The sequence below is a fragment of the Bos javanicus genome, chromosome 27 (genome assembly GCF_032452875.1).
Source record: "Bos javanicus breed banteng chromosome 27, ARS-OSU_banteng_1.0, whole genome shotgun sequence".
Classification (NCBI taxonomy): domain Eukaryota; kingdom Metazoa; phylum Chordata; class Mammalia; order Artiodactyla; family Bovidae; genus Bos; species Bos javanicus.
This window is the reverse complement of record NC_083894.1, coordinates 44,188,608-44,210,978: the sequence shown is the minus strand read 5'-3', so window position 1 is coordinate 44,210,978 and position 22,371 is coordinate 44,188,608. Positions and strand designations below refer to the sequence as shown.

Sequence of the window (22,371 nt, the reverse complement as noted above, 5' to 3'; positions counted from 1 at the left end):
AGCACCTTTTTCTCTTTTAAAGGAAGATATTTTCAAACTTCTATATTCCTTAAGAAGTACTTTAACATTTGAAGAGTGAAATAACTGGTAACTTAGTTACTTATCCCATAGAATAAAAATGACCATTCCATTTCATTCACTATAGAGTTTATAATCCCATTGCCCACACGTTGCATTTTATATCCTTACAACGTGGCTGTAAGAAATGGCTCATCATTTTAAATGAGATAATTATGGAACAAAATTAACACAACCTATTAAGAGAAAACACGTCTCAGCAATGGGTTGTCAAATTCCTGATCGAATATTTTTTCTACCAATTCACTCAGCTTCTCTGGATGCTGTGTGGCTTCAGGTTTGAGGTTACATGGGTTTCCCCCATGCATAGATGTGTACTAACCTTTCTCCTAAGATATCAATAAAACACTGAAATTTGAATGAGACAACAATAATATCACTCAACTTTCCTGGGCCTCTCTGAGATTGAAGACATTGCTAGAAACAGGCATGGAATATTTGGAATATTGCAACTGAGACCTGCTTTGGGATAAAACACGTAGCTTGAAAACCATAACAGGATAGTAGAGGCAAAAATCCTTTATAAAACTGAGGCATACTCATAAAGGAAATTTGGAAAATAAAAGAATAGTTCTTCCACTCCAAAACAGGTATTAGTTTTGTTTTTCTCTCCATCCAAGCAGCATTTCCTTTAAATATCAGGATTCCACCCACCCCCATATTATTGATTTAAATATTTAAAAGATGTGTCCTAAGATCTTATGTTAAAGACAGTGTAATTATCTAAGTTTGGTCATTCGGTAAGAAAAAATATTCCCATTAGCATCTGCATCATTATGTTGCCACGTTTGATTATGGGAGTTTTCACAGAGATAGGAACTATATTCAAATTTATCGTTTGGTTTCACTACATTTCTGGGTTCTAAAATGCAGAACAATGATTTCTATTTTACAATACCATTGGAAAATGTATCAATTATATCAGTAATAATCCCAAGGAATCCCTTTGGAGGGGCTTGCAATCTGTAAGGAATGTCTTCTAAGGAGGTTGCTTCCCTCTGGTTCATCAAGCAGTCCCCTGAAGTCATTAATGCTTGGCTGTCTCAAGTCATAAAAGATTTGTTCCTGCTGTATTCTAGTTCAGGGGTTCACACTGACACTTGCATTTTCCTGGTGTTTATGACTAACTGTGTGAGTGAAGAGCAGAGAAGGGGCATTGGGAAGGCTCTGCAGACCTTGTAGGGAGCGGAGCCCATGGGGAGGACGACCCGGCACAGTGGACGGACTGCCCCAGGTCATTCCACGGGGCAAGGAACCCTGGGACTCTCTCTCTGGGATGCGGGGCGGGGAACACACAGGGCACCAGCCACACCATTGCTGTAGGGGAGGCTGGCTCTCTGGGTGGACTCACCGCCCTACCTGGAGCAGGTGAGGCAGAAACAGCCTGGACATGCACACCGGCCCGGCGTGGCCCGCCTCGGCCCGCCTCCGCCATGCAGCCTTGGACAAGCCTCCCTGCACTTCATGCCTCGTTTCCACCTTGAAATTAGCAAGCTTTCTTCAGTCTCTAACATATCAGGAAGTGCTATTTGGGGGACTTCCACCAGACTGACGCTTAGATACTACAAGTTTGTGATCCCTCAGTTTTGGGGCCTCAGATCCTATTTTCCATGCTATAAATACTCATTGAGTAATTAATCTTTTTCTACCTCACTTAATCTTACAGCCACGCTAGCCTTGGCTGTAAGTTTTCTTTCAAAGGCACACTTACCAACTGGTCCAGGCCAACAGTAATTTATGCTTATTTTACGATACTGATAAAATAATTGGACAAATTACAACCTTTCGTTCTTTAATTGGAAGCCTTTTTGCATAACTCCATGTGTGTCCCACATAAATGTCAGAGTTTCATCTTTTCCCCAAAGTGAATGCCTGCACCAGGAGAAGGTAATCTGATTTAAAATGCATACAATATAATGTGCTGCTGCTTCTGCTAAGTCACTTCAGTCGTGTCCGACTCTGCAACCCCATAGACGGCAGCCCACCAGGCTCTCCCGTCCCTGGGATTCTCCAGGCAAGAACACTGGAGTGGGTTGCCATTTCCTTCTCCAATGGATGAAAGTGAAAAGTGAAAGTGAAGTCGCTCAGTCGTGTCCGACTCTTAGTGACCCCATGGACTGCAGCCTACCAGGCTCCTCCGTCCATGGGATTTTCCAGGCAAGAGTACTGGAGTGGGTGCCATCGCCTTCTCCGATACAAGGTGCTCCTCAGGAAAATATCCATAGGGCAAAACATGGAAAATGTACTGCAAGGAAACATGTATAGCAAACACCAAACCACAGGCTTTATGACACAAAGGGTTAAACAATAAATAAAAGCTTAGAGGGAAAGGAAATTGAATTTTCATGATGTAGCGATGAAAAGAACTACAAGCTATTATTTTCATTGGAAGAGGAAGAAGCTTTGAAATGTAAAAAGGTTCATAAGGCAAAAATACTTTCCTATGCTACAGAGGATTCAACCAAGCATACAAGTGAATTACAGCGTCACTTTCCCAGCTTCTAGGTTTAAGAATGGAAACAGGATGATAAATGCTCGATATACATGGAAAGAGCAAACAGGCAGTTTTATTGGGATTTAAAGCTTTTGAAGAATAAAATGATCTATATGCACATATATATGTATTTTCTCTTTATTTAGAAACATTTATATATGAATGAATGGATCATAAATCCAATTTATCTTGGCATTCAGTATTAAATATTTCATGAAATTGGTATTTATAGATATGACCAGTCAATGAATAAACAAATCTTATATTTTCAGCACATTAGTTCCCCTTTATCGACATCATAATGCCATAGAGACATTTTTAAGGTCTCTAAAGGAGTTTCCACTCCTATATTTCAATTTTGCAATAATTATATTTTGCTTGTAAATCATAGTTAATACGATGCTATGTCATTTATGAACTCAATAATATTGGAACTTCCTACTTTAAAAAAAACTACAATTAAAAAAATTTGCATAGCATAGTAAATTTATATTCAAGGTTCAACAAGGAAAAATGTAAGGGCAATGAATGTATGTATCCAGTTTGTACAGATCAAAGAACTGGCCTGGGTAAATATTTGACAAATTCAGGTGGTCATGCTATTCAGTTCAAAGCTAAATCAAACATCCACACGAGTATCTATTGAAGGTATGATAACAATATTTAAGTCCTAACCCCTGGACATGATGGATATGTTACATTATATGACAAAGGGGTTAGGTCACCAGATGAAAGTAGGTTGCTAAACCGCTAAATTTAAACTAGAACAGTTATCCTGGATTATCCAGGTGGGTCCACTGTGATCACAAAGGTCCTTAAATGTGGAAGAGTGAGGCAGAAGAGTGAGGGTGAGTCCATATGAGATGAACTCATTCGGCCTTGTAGTCTTGAGGCCGGGAGGGGGGATCACGCCAAGGAAAGAGGGCAGCTTCCGGAAAATAAAGACAAGGAACTGAAACCTCCCCAGAGCCCCTGAAGGGCCGTCACCCTGCTGACACCCTGCTTGCAGCACCGTAAGACCCGTTCTGACTCAGCTCCACAACTACGCGGTCACAGAGCGGAGTCACCTTAAGACGCTAAACGCGTGGCACCTGCTACAGCAGCAAGAAAAGGTGAACACAGCGCCCTCTGCCGAGTAGTCACGCCTGCACCGCTCAGTTCTGACAGCGGTGCCTGCCACGCCTCCAAACACCGCGCGACTTTTCCCTTCGAGGGATCTGAAAGCACAGCTGTGAGAGTGCGAACCGATTTCCCTAAAATATACATCCTGGTTCCTACATCACCTTGAAAATTCATTAGCAAAGGAACACAAATACAGTTTTTTTAATCGTCTCGTACGATGGAAATAAAATAAGTTTACGTTTTAGATAAGAAGTATGCAAATCTTTATTTTTATTAGGTTCCTTATGTTAATAATCATAATATAGTGTTTCCTAAAGCATATCTAAAAGCATTTCTAGTTTTTTAAAATCTGATTTTGATAGCCATCTGGAAGATTAGTAGAAACACTTGCTGCTGCTGCTGCTGCTGCTGCTGCTGCTGCTGCTGCTGCTGCTAAGTCGATTCAGTCGTGTCCGACTCTGTGTGACCCCATAGATGGCAGCCCACCAGGCTCCCCGGTCCCTGGGATTCTCCAGGCAAGAACACTGGAGTGGGTTGCCATTTCCTTCTCCAGTGCATGAAAGTGAAAAGTGAAAGTGAAGTTGCTTAGTCGTGTCCAACCCTCAGCAACCCCATGGACTGCAGCCCACCAGGCTCATCCACCCATGGGATTTTCCAGGCAAGAGTACTGGAGTGGGGTGCCATTGCCTTCTCCGAGTACAAACACTTAAAAAGATATAAAAAGAAGAGAAAAGGATCAGCTGTCATGAAGTGGTGAGTCACCCATTACTGAAGATAGTCAACCCAAAGACTTAGTCTTGATCTAGCCAATGGTTTCCCTTCATTTAGTGGGAGATTGGGTTCAATAACCTTGAAGTCTTTTTCTAAGACTTCAGTTTACAGTAAGTTTCCTTAACATGGACAAAAACATTAACAGTGAAACTGTTGGCAGAAAGGTTGGTATTTGAAGGAGCCCCATTAGCTGTAAAGAATGGAAATGTGGCTCCTGAAAGACTTCCTCAACATCATCCATCCAATCAGTTCCAAAGTCAAATTTCAGAATAAAGAAGGATACACTTAACAATTATGGAAATATACAACTGTTCACTAAGTATTTTAAAATGATCAAGATTGCACTACTAAGTTCAGAACTCTTGTTTGTATGTCAGGGAAACTTTTTTTATACCAGCTGGAAGAGAATATTACATAATACTAATCACTTGAAATATCTGTAAGTCAAACTATAGTAATTTTCTTAAAATTCAAATCAAGGTGCTAATTATTAAAAAACAATGAAACAAACAAAAAGAAACAAAAGACATCCTTTCAAATAAAATGCTGCATGCTTACTGTATTCTCTTAATATTAACAGTAGCCCATTAGAGTGCTATGCAGGCAGCCTCCTCTCCACTTTTTTAAGTCAGCAGAGGGAATGTTATAAAATTACCTGGTAATTGTACCAGTTTAAGGATGAGATCATAAGACAGTAGCAAACTTTATACAAAATGAAATGTTCTCACAGAAGGAAAAAGCCACTCTGTTTGTGACACATCTGTTTCCTCCGCCTGATTATCTCATATGCTACCTTCATCATTGCCTAAGGGGCCTACTTGCCTAGGGCGATTAAATGCTGGAAGGCCTAACATTCTCTACAACCCAGATTTGTTTGGTCATCTCCATAGAGCACATCAATTTAGGGCCAGCTCAGGGCACCCTGGAGGGGTCACACTGATAGGCTGGGGTCCTCCATTTGCCAAGTGCACCCACAAATGCTCAATTTTTGTTCCTTCCAAACCAGCATTCCTTTTCTTTTCTGTTATCTCAGGACCAACTCCACACCAGGGCAGGTTGAGGGGAGTGGCCGTATTTTCCATATGGGCTGCAAACCAAATTAGCTTCTGTGTTGAATCCAGCATCAACCTTGATTCTTAGAAAAGGTATAAAAGATGTGACTCCCTCTCTGTGAATAACATGCAAAGGGTCATGTCTACACTGTCTCCCTCCTGCCATGTTCCCTCCTTGACTTCTACTCATTAGGGGCTCCTTTGAGGTCTTTAGAATGTCCTGTTAAAATGCTAGTCTTTCTGGGTCGGGGACTTCAGATCTGTAACACAAAAACAGATAAAGGCACCAGAGCTGATCTGGAATTAAGGGCCATCAAAGCAGGAGAAGAGAATTCACAAAGCCAAAACCATGGCCTTGAGATATCGCCTGGGACCTACCTTATTTCAGAGATGTTATTTATTGAAAATCTCATTAGTCCTAAATTCAGACTGTTCCCCAAAAGCAAGTGTGTGATCTAAATTTAGCATTCCTGGGAGATTAAAGAATACCATTAAACCACAAGTGCAGTTTGCTTCATAATATAGTAAACTCCGAAATTAAAGCACATAAGGAGTTAAAATGCTATCTTTGAATTTTGACATGCTCAGTCATTGGAGAAAAATGCTTCAGAAATCTCTTCTTCAAGATTAGAACAGCAAACTGCATTTTTTCAGTGAATACTAAATGGTAAACTTACATCAGAATTAAATCTCAACTGGCAAATGTTGCACGAAATGATCTGCTTTCTTCGATGAGGAAGAGGAACCCCGAAAGTATGATTTATTACAGCTTTCTGAATCGGGTCCATCTGTAATGACAAAAAAAAAATACAACAAATAGAAATAAAGCTCGTCAGTTCCATTGGAATGTTGCCTGTTTCATTAAAGAACCAATCTGGACAGCTTCAATCTACTGCTTGCACTAGAAAGAACATTTTTATTCTAAGAAATGGCATTTCTACTTTCTTAGAAAATAGACAACAAGGAGCCGGAAGCACAGTGTGATAAAGAAATGATAAATGTACCATTACAGTCTGCATGCTAACCGCTTCCCTCATTTAGGATCCACAATTGTCCCAGTTTGATAACCCTCCTATATAATTAAAGATTTATCAAAACTCAAGTTATCGTGACTGAGTGAAATCTTACACAGCAGTGAGTCTGTACCATTGCCTCAAATGGACTTCAAAATAGACGAGCGGCCATGAAAATAACTTGAGCCTCTTTATGGATAATTAGCCTTCTGCTATGTTTGGTATCTTTTCTGCCTTAAGAATCTATCATGGGTTTCCCCTGCTATCTGAAAGGAGAAGCCACTACCTTAGGACCCATCTTGCGAAAGGCTGCAGAAAGCAAATGGAGAGAAAGCACAGAGGCTGAGACACAGCACAAAGCCTTGGGGCTGGCTGCTGAGATGCGAGCGTGCTTCCCTGGGGAAAGAGCTGGCAACACCGACCTTGCGGATCACGGTTCCTGCCGCCTCTATAAGGGCTGTTGCAAAAACAAAGGCTGGACGCCTTTTCCACCATTTGCCCTTTTTTTTTTTTTTTCTGCAAATCCTCTTTGGATTTGCTTGTTTAGTGGAAGCAGGTACTAATATAGGTCTTTGGTCAAATTGAAGTGCTGGAAAACAAACTTTGAAAAAGCAAGGGTTGCTCACACACAAATTCCGCTTCCTAAGAATTCAGTCATGTGGAACTGTGGGTTCTTTCAACGATCACTGACTGATCCCCTAACACATGCTGCTCTCCTATGGGCTCACTACTGGGAGGTCAGAGTTTGGGCCAGATGTCAGTTCTCTCTGCATCCCACTCCCAGGACAGGACACGGGATATCCAAAGCATGATGCTGGCAAAACAATGCTGGTAAAATGGAATGTCACCAAGGTTCGTTCCAGGGTCCTCACCCACGGTTCCCAAATGTTAGTCAGAATCAAACTTTGATTATCTTCTTAATACATGCACAGCCTCTGTGCTCTTATGCATTATCTCTTAAGCTTGTGATGAAGTTTAGTCATAATAATTCTTGAAATCACTTAGCGCAGTACAGTGCCAAGCACATTAAAAGTCAATAAATCTTGGCTGTTCTGTTTTCTCTTTTGTGTACACGTATGTGATGATTAGGGATAACAGGAGCCTCACATTCCTACGGTCTTTGTTGGCGCTTTCTATCTCTCACGTGTCCAAAAAACATTTCAAAATGATTTCAATGTCCTACACCAGCTATTGATTCTGTTCAATACTTACAGACTTTGGAACTCTTAACTCTCATCCAATACAAAGTTCTTCTGAGAGTCTTCCCCATGGACTGAGTCAGTTCAGACAAGATTTGACACACACAAAAGCTAAGAATATGTCTGTGAAATGATGCTCTAAGTGCTTCTGTGATACATTGCTGCTGCTGCTGCTAAGTTGCTTCAGTCGTGTCCGACTCTGTGCGACCCCATAGACGGCAGCCCACCAGGCTCCCCCGTCCCTGGGATTCTCCAGGCAAGAACACTGGAGTGGGTTGCCATTTCCTTCTCCAGTGCATGAAAGTGAAAAGTGACAGTGAAGTCGCTCAGTCCCGACTCTTAGCGACCCCATGGACTGCAGCCCACCAGGCTCCTCCATCCATGGGATTTTCCAGGCAAGAGTACTGGAGTGGGGTGCCATTGCCTTCTCTGTCTGTGATACATTATAGTTCACTAATTAGCCTAAACCAGTCACTGATAAATTCTACCTCCTGATGATTTCAAATCATCAGAACCAGTTAACTCATAGACTCTTTCCACCAGTGGGTAGGATAAAGGTTTTCTCTGTTCACAACTTCTATAATGTTGTCTAGACACTCATAATGCACTATTCTCAATAATAATAAAATAATGGCATCGACAAGAAGAGGACAGTGCTCAGCATTTATTAAGTGCCTCCCGGTGCCAAGTGCTAGGCTGGATGGTTTTTATATTAAACAGCTGTGACCAAGAAGAGCTCATGGGTTCTCATTCGTAGCTTCCATCACCACTCTACATTTTTCCTGATGTTCATCCCAGATTTTGGATGAAGCTCAGCTACCCCACAATTTTTCTGGTCACTTCCAGAAATTAACAGAGTCTAGGATCCCCTCCCCTACTAGTGAATTATACTGTACTTTCTTTTCAACCAGTTTTAATTTAAACACAATAAAGCTCGCCAGTGTTAAATTTACAGTTTGGTGAGATTTGACAAATAGATACAGTCTTAATAATTACCTCATAGAACACTTCCATTACCCATAAAGTTCCCTCCTGAGGTCAGTTCCTCCCTCCCACCCCACCCGGTGAAATCACCGCTCTGCCTTCTGTAACTATATTTTTCCCTTTCCTCAAAGTTCATACAAATGGAATCACACACTACACGGTCTTCCATGGCTGGCATCTTTCATCCAGCATGATGTTTTTCAGATTCACCCATGCCGCTGCACGCATTGGTAACATTCCTTTTTACTGCCAAGTAGTAGCCCTTTGTATGGGCTTCCCTGGTGGCTCAGACTCGAAAGAATCTGCCTGCCACGCAGGAGACCCGGGTTCAATCCCCGGGGTCTGGCAGATTTCCCTGGAGAAGGAAATGGCAACCCACTCCAGTATTCTTGCCTGGAGAATCCCATGGACAGAAGAGCCTGGCGGGCTACAGTCGATGGGGTCACAAAGAGCTGGACATGACTGAGCAACTTACATTTTCACTTTCACCCTAATGTGATTATCCATGTGTTAGCTGATGAACTTTGAATTGTTTCCAGTAAATTCTGTTTTTCAAATCTTAATACATGATCTAAGTTCATTTCTAAATTCAGTTTTGCATCTGAATCCAAACATTAAACATTAACATAAAATTACAGTTTACTTTTCTTAGTTTCAACCTAGAGTACTCGTGAGAAAGGTCATAGGGCATGGCACAGGATTCTTCGATACATACACTGCCCTGTCTCCCACCCCAGTTAAATCAAACTTTCCTCAGCCCCGCCTCACCCCTATTTCCTCAGAACCAAAATGGACCATGAGCAGAACCCGAGAGCCAGCAGCCGCAGGGCTGAGTGAGTGCAGGATGCTGCAGAGCCCACCTCCTGCCTCCCAGGTCCCTCTGACACGGCACAAATGCCGTCACAATGCTTCTGTGACAGCACAGAGGGCACTGGGGGAGCTTCCTTTCTGGCCAACAACTAAGGGGGTACTAATTTAGAGGCAGCTGTCTCAGCATTCCTACTGCATCTGTTCCATCTGCCCAAACAGGATCCATTTCTCTTAGAGATCAGGTGAATTACACCTGTATTCTATTCAGGAATACTGAAGCCCCTTTATAATGACACTGTGAAATAAAAATGAATGACATATTTATATTAAAGATGCTCTCTGAAAATACATAGTTTTGAGTTTATCATATTTCGAGAGTAGCTATTTTTGTCTTTCAGTAATATTGGTCACTTTCACTGACTGCATTCAATCCATATCTGTGTAGGAGGTATTTTAGAAGCAGACACTTTAGGCAAATGTAGCATATTCTCTAGATTTAATTCTTTTTTTTAACTGAATGTTGTTCTGATCACTATAGCTATAAAACCAAACTTTAAAATATTTTCCAGTATACATTTTTTTTTAAACTGAATTATCCTTTAATGATGAAATCAACAACCATAGTTATGCCACCACGTGTAATTCTCTATTATTATTTCAGGAACCTAGTACAGCAAGACAACAAAAGTTTAATGCCTTCAGTAATGGCCGTAAGTCACAGTCACCTCTTTAATAGATACAGATGCAAATACATGGAAACCGTTTACAACAAGGAATTAACAAGGGCTGCTGCTGCTGCTGCTAAGTCGCTTCAGTCGTGTCCAACTCTGTGTGACCCCATAGACGGAAGCCCACCAGGCTCCCCCGTCCCTGGGATTCTCCAGGCAAGGACACTGGAGTGGGTTGCCATTTCCTTCTCCAATGCGTGAAAGTGAAGTCTCTCAGTCGTGTCCAACCCTCAGTGACCCCACGGACTGCAGCCCACCAGGCTCCTCCGTCCATGGGATTTTCCAGGCAGGAGTACTGGAGTGGGGTGCCATTGCCTTCTCCGTAACAAGGGCTACATCTAAGTAATTTCTGCTGTTAAACAGGTAATTAAGTGATACCACATGGTCCATATTGGAGAAGTAAAGGGCCACCCGCTCCAGTCTTCTTGCCTGGAGAGCCCCATGGACAGAGGAGCCTGGCAGGCTGCCGCCCGTGGGGTCACCAAGAATCGGACACGACTGAGCGACTGAGCACAACACGTGGTAAATGACTAAAAGTAGCAGCTACTGTCGCTCAGGGGACACACACGGCCCCTTTGTTCATTTTGCCCAAACACGGCATCATTTAGCATCGAGAATCCCATGGACAGCGGGGTCTGGCAGGCTACAGTCCGAGGGACCACAGAGTCAGGCAGACTGAGGGCTGCACGCATGCTGGGGCACAAATGTGGATGCGCTGGAATCACACGCTCTGCCCAAAAGGAAAGGCACGCATGTCGGTTTCCTCCCTGCGAACCAAGAGGTCCGAGCTGTCAAAATAATCGTACTTTATTGTGTGTATGTGTGTCATCACTAGAATCTGTCTGCAAAATCAGTCTCAAGAAATGCCAGTGTGTGCAGGAAAGAAAAAAGGAGTTCTTGGGTTAAATAAGTTGTAGGAAACCTGGTACCACAGCCTGGGCATTCACAGTGCACATCTAACATTAAATTCTCTGAGATGCCCCACCATACAAAATATCTGCTTTAAATAACTAATTTCTAAAATAATATAACCAAAGCTTTTGTCGTTTGTTTTTAAATTTAGCATCTTTGTTCAATACATACAGTTTAAAAAGTGTGATCCTGTAAAATAAAATCATTATATGAATATGAATAAAATGCAAGCTTTTGTGCAAAAATAAAGTCATTAAACTAAAAATGTAATACCCAGAAATCTCAGTCGGACATTTCATTGAACCCATGCAGCCCTGAGTTAAAAACTAAAAAGCAATGGTAAAAGCCACATGGTATTTTAAGATACAGTTATATAATACCTAAAGTGGGATATTTTGAAAGCTAACATTTTCCAAAGACATTATCCAACACTCCCCAAACCAACACACAAAAGTGAAGAATGACACACTAGCTATTGATATGCTCACCCTAACTCTAGAGTAAAATTCAATTTCAGACTCAGCCTAAGGCCTATTTAAAGCCAAATGAATATGTTTTCCTTCATTTCAGGTTTAAGGATCTTTGCGTTTCTTCCCAGGCCTTGCTTCTCCCTCACCTCCCTTCGGGGTTTTCTGCTAAATTGGTTTGTAGATGAGCGGCCAGGGCCAGCCTCAGGTGAGTCGCTGAGGTTCCTTCCCAACCCCCTTCCCCAGGTCGCTGCTGTGTTTGCAGGGAGGAGGGATGGGGCTGAACCTTGCCTGTACCTTTCCTGCTCCAGGAGATGTCCTCTCTCTCTGTTCCTGTAGGTATTGTGGCTTGCGGTTTTCATATCAAAGAATAAGAATTTAAATGCCAGGGTGTTTAGAAGTCTAGAAATATAAAGGTTGTCTCTTCCAGCTGGTATTTCTAGGTGACAGTGACCTGTGACAATCAGGCTAAGGTCACACTTCCTGGCACTCACGGTGTATCTGTGCTCGTAAGCATTGCTTCTAGCCTAGCAACCTCCCGAGGAGCTCTCACTGCCCTTGCCTACTATCACGGAAGTAATAAGCAGCACAACTTCCCACTCTGGCCCCTCCGTCCAGCACCACAATAAAGCTTTGTGATAATGGTGTCCTGGAATGTGTGACCCTGTAACATAAAGTGGCATCACCGACTCGATGGACATGAGTTTGAGTGAGCTCCGGGAGTCGGTGATGGACAGGGAGGCCTGGCGTGCTGCAGTCCATGGGGTCACAGAGAGTTGGACACAACTGAGCGACTGAACTGGACTGAATATTAAGTGACACGTAGTTTATTCCATCAACTATGAACCAGTAAAACTGTGTTTATATGACTCATGTGTGTGTGTGTTCGTTGCTTAGTGGTGTTTGACTCTTTGTGACCCCGTGGACTGCAGCCCACCAGGCTCCTCTGTCCATGAGATTCTCCAGGCAAGAACGCTGGAGTGGGTTGCCATTTCCTTCTCCATTATATGACTTACACATTATTAAAAATTATAATAATTGCGTTTCTTCAACAAATTTTTCCAGTTGGGAAAACTTGCAACTTTTGCCCTCTTTTAAAAACAGACAATTTCTATACCCAAAGAGTGCATGCATATTAAATGTATCATTAGTTGCCTTTTCCAAACATGTGCCTGCTCCCATGGTATCACCATTCCCATCAAGAACATCGAGGACTTGAGCATTCCCCCTTTCTCTGAGGTTTAGGGAGGGAGGGAATTTGACACGAATACCAATCACCCAAGGCCAAGACACAGCTCTGAGCAGGGCTGGAGGGAGGCTTCCCATGAAGTCTCCTGCTTTCTCTGCTTTTGCCCAACAGCAAAGGACATGTGTGAGCTCACTTCACAGATGGATTCATTCAACTAGAGGTACGCGTTTTCCATCGAGCTCACTAACCAGGCCAAGCTCAAGTCTGCTAAACTGATACGTTTAAGTAGGAAATACAACATATTCAAGACACAAAGGCACAACCAATTTTTCAATGCACCCAGCTTTCTTTTACCCTCAAGTCTTCTGCACATTCCTCTTCTTCTACCTTGAAAACCTTTTCCCCACACCTTCTGCTTCATCTTCCTCTGACTAATGCCTACCTACTTCTCGGGACTCCAGACAGAACCCATCTCTTCTCAGCTGACCTCCTTCAGAGAGGCCAGGTCCCCAGCTCATCCTTCATCCCACTCCACCGCCCCATCTGAAGACCTCTCTTGTCTCGTGTCTCACCCAAAAGGGGGAAAGTCAAGGCGGCCACGCCCCTGTCCTCTTTGCACCCAGGAATTAACGGAGTGGCTCCCACTTGGGCCAGGGCCCACCACATGGCTGTTGAGTTGCTAAAACACAAACTGAATATTGTTGAAGCCTGATATTAAAACTTAACATCAGTCTCAGAATGGTGTTAACTGCAGCAGTGAGAAAACCTGGGTTCACAAGGGAACCTTACGCATGAGGGGTGAGTAGAGTTTATGAGAAGTGAAAGCATGTGGATTAACGACCCCAGGACACAACAGGGGTAGAGATGCTCAGAGCAGAGTCCGCAGCTGGCAGCTGCCACACAGGACTTGCGTGCGTTCACTTACGAATGCATTTCTAGACACAGGCATGCGTTCACTTATGAATGCATTTCTAGACACAGGTCCATGTAAGCACTGAAGCCATGGTTCACTGGTTCTCTTTCTACTTTCAGGTCAACATCAGACCATTTCCCCACCAGGGGTCTTTCCAGGCAAAGGCGAACAGACATACTGTTCTGCTCAGTTCAGGAGAAGCTGATTTTGCTCAGAAAACCAGTGCTTGAACTTAAATGTGCCAAGCCATTTGGATGCTCTCCAAGTACTCGGGACACGTCCAAATGGAAGAGAGCTTTCAGTAGCTTTCTGCCATGGCTATTTTCCCTAATGTTCTCCGAGCAGACTAATAACGTGAAACAGGGTTCAGAGTAAACCATGATGAGCTTGAAGGGGTCGTAAGATATTATTTTTCTTGGACTCATTTATGTGCTCTGGCGAGTTGCATTCGACCACTGTATGGTGGCACTGCTGTGGAATCCCACAGGTAACTGCACGCTGAGATTTTTTTTCTTTTTTTTAATTAAAAAATTATTGGCATATTTGATTCATGACACTATTAGTTTCAGGTATACAGCAAAGCGAGTCTCTCTCTCTCTCACACACACACATTCTTATTAAGATTCTTTTTCATTATAGGTTATTGTAAAATATTGAGCCTAATTCCCTGTGCCCTAGAGTAGGTCTCTGCTGTTCATCTCTTCTAGGTCTACCAGTGTGCGTCTCTGTTCATCCCCAATTCATGGGTGTATCCCTCCAGCCTCCTTCTCCTTGGGTATCGGCAGGTTTGTTCACCTTGTCTGTGGGTCTATTTCTGTTTTGCAGATCAGTTCCTTACTATATGTAACATATATAATTTTACAGATTCGTTTGCTTTATAGATTATTATAAGATATTGAGTACAGTTCCTTGATTTTTAATTGAGTTTGTGGACGTATTACTGACACATGTCTCGTCGTGGAAGTTTAATCCTGTTCATCTTTAAAAACCATCTGTATGTGGTATTTTCAGGGAGTAGGGCAGGCGCTACATGCCACCCATGTTCTCCTCTCCTGTGGTTCTCATTTGTTTTCCTGGAACCCAGTGAAGATTAATATATATTTAAATTTTATTGACATATCTCCTGTATCAATGAGAAAAGGTATACCAGGAGAGAAGAAAAAAAATTAGAGGAAGAAAAGAAAGTGATTTCCTTCTATGGGGATGGTCACCCTTTTTCTGCAATGGGATTTTTTTTTTCAGGCCAAAAGAATATTAAGCTTCTTTAAAAGGGAAGACTGCTGACTGATCATACTAATATCACCCTGTGGGGAAGACTCCAGTCCTTAATTTGGACACTTCGGACACTCTGTTATCAGCAATACAGGGACAGAATCTGACTCAAATGCTTTAATCGGAATCCTGTTTCTGATGAACTTAAATGGTAAAACCTCTTTGGAAGACAATGCATGCCTATGGGACTGCCTGAGCCGGAAGTCATGCTATCCAAGGTTCAATAGGCCTGTCTCTGAATAAGGTCTAAGTAATAAAATCTAACAACTCCAGAGCTGGGACTCCATTTACAAAGAAAACCCCAGAGAGCATAGTGTTGTGGATTGGGTTGATAAATTTCAGAAATTCATTAAACGATCAGCTACACCAGAAGTTCACAATCACATCTGGCTTCTCTGCAGGTCACTGAAATGTGGGTTGGGTGTCGGAATCTGAAGTGAAAAGACAGGAGAGGACAAGACATTTTTGTATACAAATCATGGATGGTTGAATGAAAGGGTTTTTCCCCCTTAATCTGAAATTATATCCTTGCTACTTTTGTTAAATTCCTTTCTTTTTCAAAATCATAATGCTATTAGATGGATGGATGGATGGATGGACAGATGTAGGTATGGATGGAAAGATAGCTGTGTGGATGGACAGATGGGTGGATGAGAGGATAGATGGATGGATGGAAACAATTACATCAAAGTATGTTATCAACTGACCTTTTAATCCTTCCTTTCAAATATTTTAACCATACATTAATTTCCTAGTGTTGCTATAAAAAAGGACCACCAGCTTACATCAACAGAAATTCATTACCTCATGGTCTTGGAGGTTAGAAGCTCAAAGTCAAGATGCTGGCAAACCACACTTAACTCCTCTGAAGTCTGTAAGGAGAATTCCTCCTGCCTCTCCCTAGCTTCTGGTATCTTGCCAGCAATCCTTGGCAACCCTTAGCCTATAGTCGCATCACTCTAATTCTCCATCTTCACATCCCATTCTTCCTGGGTGTGTCTCTGTGTCCAAATTTCTCCTTATTATCAGAGCAGCAGTCACAGGCGATTAGGGACCACTCTTGCGAACTCATTTTAAATTGATTATCTCTGTAAAGTGACTATTTCCAAATAAGGTCACAATCCAATGTACTGGGAGTTAGGATTATAACAAACTTTTGAGGGGTACAAAATTCAACACACACTGAATAGGCGACATAAAAATCCACAAACTGGACATCCTTGGTGACACGGTGGGTAGGAATCCATCTGCCAATGCAGGGAATGTGGGTTGCATCCCCGCTCCGGACAGATTTCACTTGCCACTAAGCAACTGAGCCCAGGCATCACAGCTACTGAGCCTGCGCTCCAGAGCCTAAGCACCGCGGCGACTGAGCCACGGTGGCAGTTACCGAAGCCCATGCGGCCCAGAGCCCGGGCTCTGCGCAGACAAGCCTCCACACAGAGACGCGTGCGCACCGCAGACTGGAGACTCGCCCCCAGCCACTGCACCGAGACAGCGCGTGCTCAAAGCAGCGAAGAAACAGTGCCGCCGAAAATAAAGAAACCCAGCTTAAAAATGGGCTTGGTGGAAAACACAATTTAAAAAATCTACAAACCACTGTGAAATTTTACTCAGGCAATAATTCTACTATTTCTTGATTAAAGAACAAATCAAAATCTATTTTCTTGGCTAGTGTCTAAAAGGGAAAGTTGGAACAATCAGTGGATCACTGAGACCATTTCTTGTCTGCCTTCTACTGTTTATGATCAATTTTAGCCTCAAAGAGTCTTGTGATCCCCAAGAACCTAGAAAGAGGAAATACATTTCAGAAACTGAAATATACGTAGAGAGGAGGCTGACAGAATTGAAAGAAGCATGTCTTTACTAGGGAGCCTACAGATGATTTAGGGCTTCCCCCATAGCTCAACTGGTAAAGAATCGGTCTGCAACACAGGAGACCCTGGTTTGATTCCTGGGTCGGGAAGATCCACTGGAGAAGGGATAGGCTACCCACTCCAGTATTCTTGGGCTTCCCTGGTGGCTCAGTTGGTAAAGAATCTGCCCACAATGCAGGAGACCTGGGTTCGATTCCTGGGTTGGAAAGATCCCCTGGAGAAGGGAAAGGTTACCCACTCCAGTATTCTGGCCTGGAGAATTCCATGGACTGTGTATAGTCCGTGGAGTGGAGTTGCAAAGAGTTGGACAAGACTGAGCAACTTTCACTATACAACATGGGTTTGATCCCTGGGTTAGGAAGATCTCTTGGAGAAGGGAAAGGCTACCCATTCCAGTATTCTGGCCTGGAGAATTCCATGAACTATACAGTCCATGGGGTTGCAAAGAGTTGGACACAACTGAGCGACTTGCACTCACTCATACTATATACTATCTATACTACAAATGATGAGGTAATTTGAAAATGTCACAAAATGAAAGTTGTAAAGGCTATAGAAAAATTAAACAATGAAACATTGATATGAGCTATGTGAGCAACTATCCTGGTTTTAAATGTTTGGTTAAAGTAGAAAAGACATAAATTCGGGGGTACATGTTTTACAATGTCCCTTTTCTTCTTGCTTCTATGCTTGTTGTTTCCTTTTGTAAATCAATCTTTAATCACTTTAAGAATGCATAATAGTGTGTGGGGTGGTTCTTTTTAAATAAATTCCATCTCCATAAGTAATTTATATGATCTCTTCTAGCATGAAAATCCCAAGATAACAGGGTATATATGGAATTAAGCACATGAGAATATCTTTACTTCTCTTTATGTTGTGCTCAAAATTGCAAATGTCTGTGCATATGTTTGTGTGTGTATACACATGCATACATATCATTTATGTACCAATTCATGTACCAGTTGGTACAGTCCCTACATAAAATCTCTCACTCTTTTGAATTTGGCAGGACTCAATTTCTTCTATTCTGTGTTTGGGCTAGACTTGATACTTCCTTGACTTATTCTACTCCTTGCACTGAAATATTCATTCAGTAATTTACACACACATTTCCCCCATCCCCTATAGGTGCCCCATATGCTTATTTTTATTAACCAGCAATGTGGAATCCATGCCATCAGAGGCATTTTGTGTTGGCAAGCACTGCCTCCACAATCTAACCCGGGTCGTGTCTTTGGATTCACTCCCATTCCTTCTGGCCTGTGATATTCTGCTCCAGTAATACAGATTTACTGGCAAGTTCTTGCATAATCTGGTGTGATTTATTGCCTTCCTATCTTTTGTAGGGTTCTTTCTTTCCTCCAATCTTTATTGCTTACATAGTACATGTGTAATTCCTGCCTGTTCCTCCAAAATGCTCTCTTTCCAAGAAAAGCCCCTCTGGTCTCATAGCCGACGGAGCCAAATAGCCCTCCTCCCCATTCTCACAACACGCTACACATTCCCACGTCCTGTCGTACAGTATTCATCTCCCAGATATTCTGTTTACAGTCCTCCCTTCCCAAGACTGCAAAAGATGTAGTCAGTTTTGCTCATCTTTGAAAAACAAGTACCTGAAAACAGAAAATGCTCAGAAAATGTTTATTGTTGAAAGAAGTAATTAGATAAGTAAAAGCAGCCACTCAGCTGCTGCCAAGCATTTTAAGGAGAAAAAGGCGGCCGAAGATATGATTCTTGGTTGAAGCCACACAGTTCGATTGTCTAGAAAATTTGCACTGTCATCTGAAGTTGACTGCGTTTGAGGGTCTTGATGTAGATATTCAAAATAAACTTGCATGTTGAAAAAATGAAAAACAATAATAGCTCTTAAAATGCATGCCACATATTTAAGGCAACCATTCTCAACCCTGGCAATACATCAGGAATCATCTGGGGAGCTTGTTAAAAGTATAGATTGAGATCCCAACACAAGGCAAATTAGTTGAAGGCTTAAGAGGCTCCATAGGGGATGTCTAAGAAATATTGGTCAGAACCTTGGTAACAGAACCAACTTCCCAGCTTCCCTGGTGGCTCAGTGGGGGGAAAAATTAGCCTGTCAATGCAGAAGCCTGCTATCCCTGATCCAGAAGATCCCACATGCCGCAGGGCAACTAACCCCTGTGCCACAACTACAGAGCCCACACCCTAGAGCCACACTCTGCAACAAGGGAAGGCATCGCAACGAGCAGCCCAGGAATCTCCACTAGGGAGGAGTCCTGATCACATATAGGGAAGAGCCCTGCTCACAACCAGGGAGGAGCCCCTGATCACAAATGGGGAGGAGCCCTGATCACAACTGGGGAGGAGCCCTGATCACATCTAGGGAGGAGCCCTGCTCACAATTAGGGAGGAGCCCTGATCACAACTGTGGAGGAGCCCTGATCACAAATGGGGATGAGCCCTGATCACAACCAGGGAGGAGCCCCTGATCACAACCGGGAAAGAGCCCTGATCACAACTGGGGAGGAGCCCTGCTCACAACAGGGGAGGAGCCCTGATCACAAACGGGGAGGAGCCCTGCTCACAACCGGGGAGGATCCCCGAACACAACCGGGGAAGAGCCCTGATCACATATAGGGAGGAGCCCTGAACACAACCAGGGAAGAGCCCTGATCACATATAGGGAGGAGCCCTGAACACAACCGGGGAGGAGCCCTGATCACAACTAGGGAAGAGCCCTGATCACAAACGGGGAGGAGCCCTGATCACAACTAGGGAAGAGCCCCTGATGGCAACTCGAGCAAAGCCCAGGTGCAGCAATGGAGACCCCGCACACCAAAGACAAATAGATAAAATTAGAGAAGCAACCTCCTATGATTAAGATATTTCACCAGTTGTTTCCTGGAGACCAGTCTTCTTTCCCAGAAATAAATAATGTTTAGCCAAAGAATTCTAAAAGGGGTGTGCTATTATCCTTGTTTTACATAAGTAAAATCCATGGAATAGCTAGGATAAATGATTTGCAGCTCCAAGATTTAAACTCAGGTTTATTAAAAACTGATGCTCCTCCTACATATCAAACTTACTCTCAAACATGTGTCAGAGCTCAACAAACTTCCAAAATCAACTTGAAAACTGGGTCTGTATTTAGGGTTCTAGGGAATTGGCAAAAGACAGCAGAAATACACACACGTTAAAAATTTTTTTAAAAAGAAGAACTGATGAGGAAAACTAAGCCAGAACAACCTACAATAAACAAGGGATATTTTAAAGTCTTTCCAACAATTGACTTGCTTGTTAGCAAATGACACGGTAGGCTATTTTTAATCTCCAGGGTGTTGTTAAAGTATTGTTTCACTTCTCTTTACATCTTTCAGGACCCTGCCTGTTTTTCACTTCTGGCCTTTGTTAAGGACTTAAAGGAACCACTGCCAAGTTGAACTGTAGTTAAAAGCTTGAATCAGGTATAGTGATAGTTAAGTGGTTGGCAAAGAGGTTCTCAATTGTTCAGGTCATGGAATGATGAAGTTGAGCTATCTTGTCTGCCCAGAAATCCTTCGGATCAAATCCATCTGAACCCAGGTAAAGGCACCCAAGTACCCCAGTACCTAAGGACCTCTTTAACACTAAAGGTATAGTTGCATCTGGTTGTATTTTAAACACTTAATGGTGTCTACCATATAGAAACGCTTGTATATACTTTTGAAAAACCCCAAATACAATGCCATTGGATGACTGGCAGCTTTCTACATAAACTATCCAAAGTAAAATATAAACTTACACTCTCTTCACACAGCTTGAAGGGGCTTGCAAATCTCAGCTGGATTCCCAGGAGCAAGCATGTTGAGAACCTCTGATTTAAAAAGTTATTTTGTTAGCTGGAACACTAACTAGTACATTTTGTAATTCCCATGCACTTCCAGTCTTCTTCCAGAGGGACTCTCAGAAAACTGTGCTATAATTTCTTTTCTATTTTCGTTTATGTTATCAAATAATATGCACATGGTAACAAACCCAGGAGTACAAAGAGCTTCAGCCCAGAGATATTAATAAATGCTTGAAATGAAATGTTCATTATTATTATTTTATGCCAATTGATATCACAGCTCTAAATAACATATTAATCCATTTATAGACACTAGTAAAGATCACACTTACTTTACTACTTTCTTTCTTTTCATACTCATCTACAAACATTTTCAAATTTTATTAAGTTAAATATTCTATTATTATTTTACAACTATGCATGTTTCCATATTTATGCATGGTTCCATTAACTTGAGTCAGGATTTCAAATTCCCTGCTTGAAGTTACTCTTTTTTGTACATCTTTTCTTCCTTGATTTCAAATTTCCAAATTCTCTCAACTACACATACGCTATTAGACATTCAAACTCTTCTAACCGAAATATTTTGTACTCTAACTACTACCCATTTTTCCAGGCTTTATTCAAGGATGAATCTAAAATTTAAAAGCTCAAAAACAGCATTATCATTGTTTTGACATCATCAATATTTTTGTCTACTGATCAGGGTTGATAGGATGACAGATCATCCTGATATCATCCTATCAGGGTGATAGGATTAGATTATACATTTTCCAAGTGATAATGTTATAAAACTGGCCCATTCAAAGGACAGTGCTTTAGCTTCAAGCAAAGTGGCTTCTACTTTCTTATTACCAATAAATTGCTTAAGATGATTGTTTTCAACTGCTATATATATAAAATATACATTTCTATTGTTCTTTGTTGTCTTTCTTTCCCTATAAAAATGTGTATTTATCTTAATTTAAAAGTTTCCTCCTTTCAATCAATCCTCATGTTTTAAGTCCCACCTGTCTGATACTGTTTGCTTTATTCATTCAACATGGTATCTGCAAACCCTAAGCCCAGACTTTCCCCAAGGTTCTGACTTCATACTTTTCTCTTCTTTCTTTTTCTGTGCACTACCTTTCCACCGTCTGGCATCCGGAGATGCTTTTTTAAATCCATGCTGACCCAAAACACCTCTGTTCTTTTGTGTGTCTCTCTCTCTTTTTAAAATTTCTTTTAGCTTCATTTCAAGGATATCTTCAGAGAAAAGAAGTTGTGTTTGTACCATGTTTGCCTCATTTTGAAATAAAAACTAGAGGTTTTACCTAAATGTGTTTTAAATTTTAAAAATCTGAATAAAAGAAACTTGGCTCCTTAAAAAAAAAAAAACAGTAGTCCAAAATACCTGATATTTGATATCAATAAATTATAGTTTGCAGGTAAAGGATTATTCTTGCTCATATTTAATCAGAAAATCTATTCCATTTAAAATAACCACTCTTCTAAATAATATTTCAATATCAAGAATATTGATTCAGGATCATGTCACTTGCTCTGAAATCTTCAGGAAATCTTAAAGGAAGATGCTTTCCATCACTTCTTAGACTATGTAATTCTTTTCATCATGAAAATAATTCATGACAGCAAAAAAAATGACATTTTTACTCTTCCTGTGTTGCTGAATTTATTTGTAT

The 22,371-nt window shown here is 41.8% G+C and overlaps 1 protein-coding gene across 1 annotated transcript in view; it reads right to left on the bottom strand.

Moving 5' to 3' along the window:
• The window catches only part of ZNF385D (zinc finger protein 385D), a 992,080-nt gene that overhangs the window by 143,216 nt on the left and 826,493 nt on the right, over positions 1-22,371 (bottom strand). The window contains 1 exon segment of the mRNA XM_061404729.1: positions 6,195-6,305. Coding sequence (XP_061260713.1) covers positions 6,195-6,305 — 111 coding nt within the window.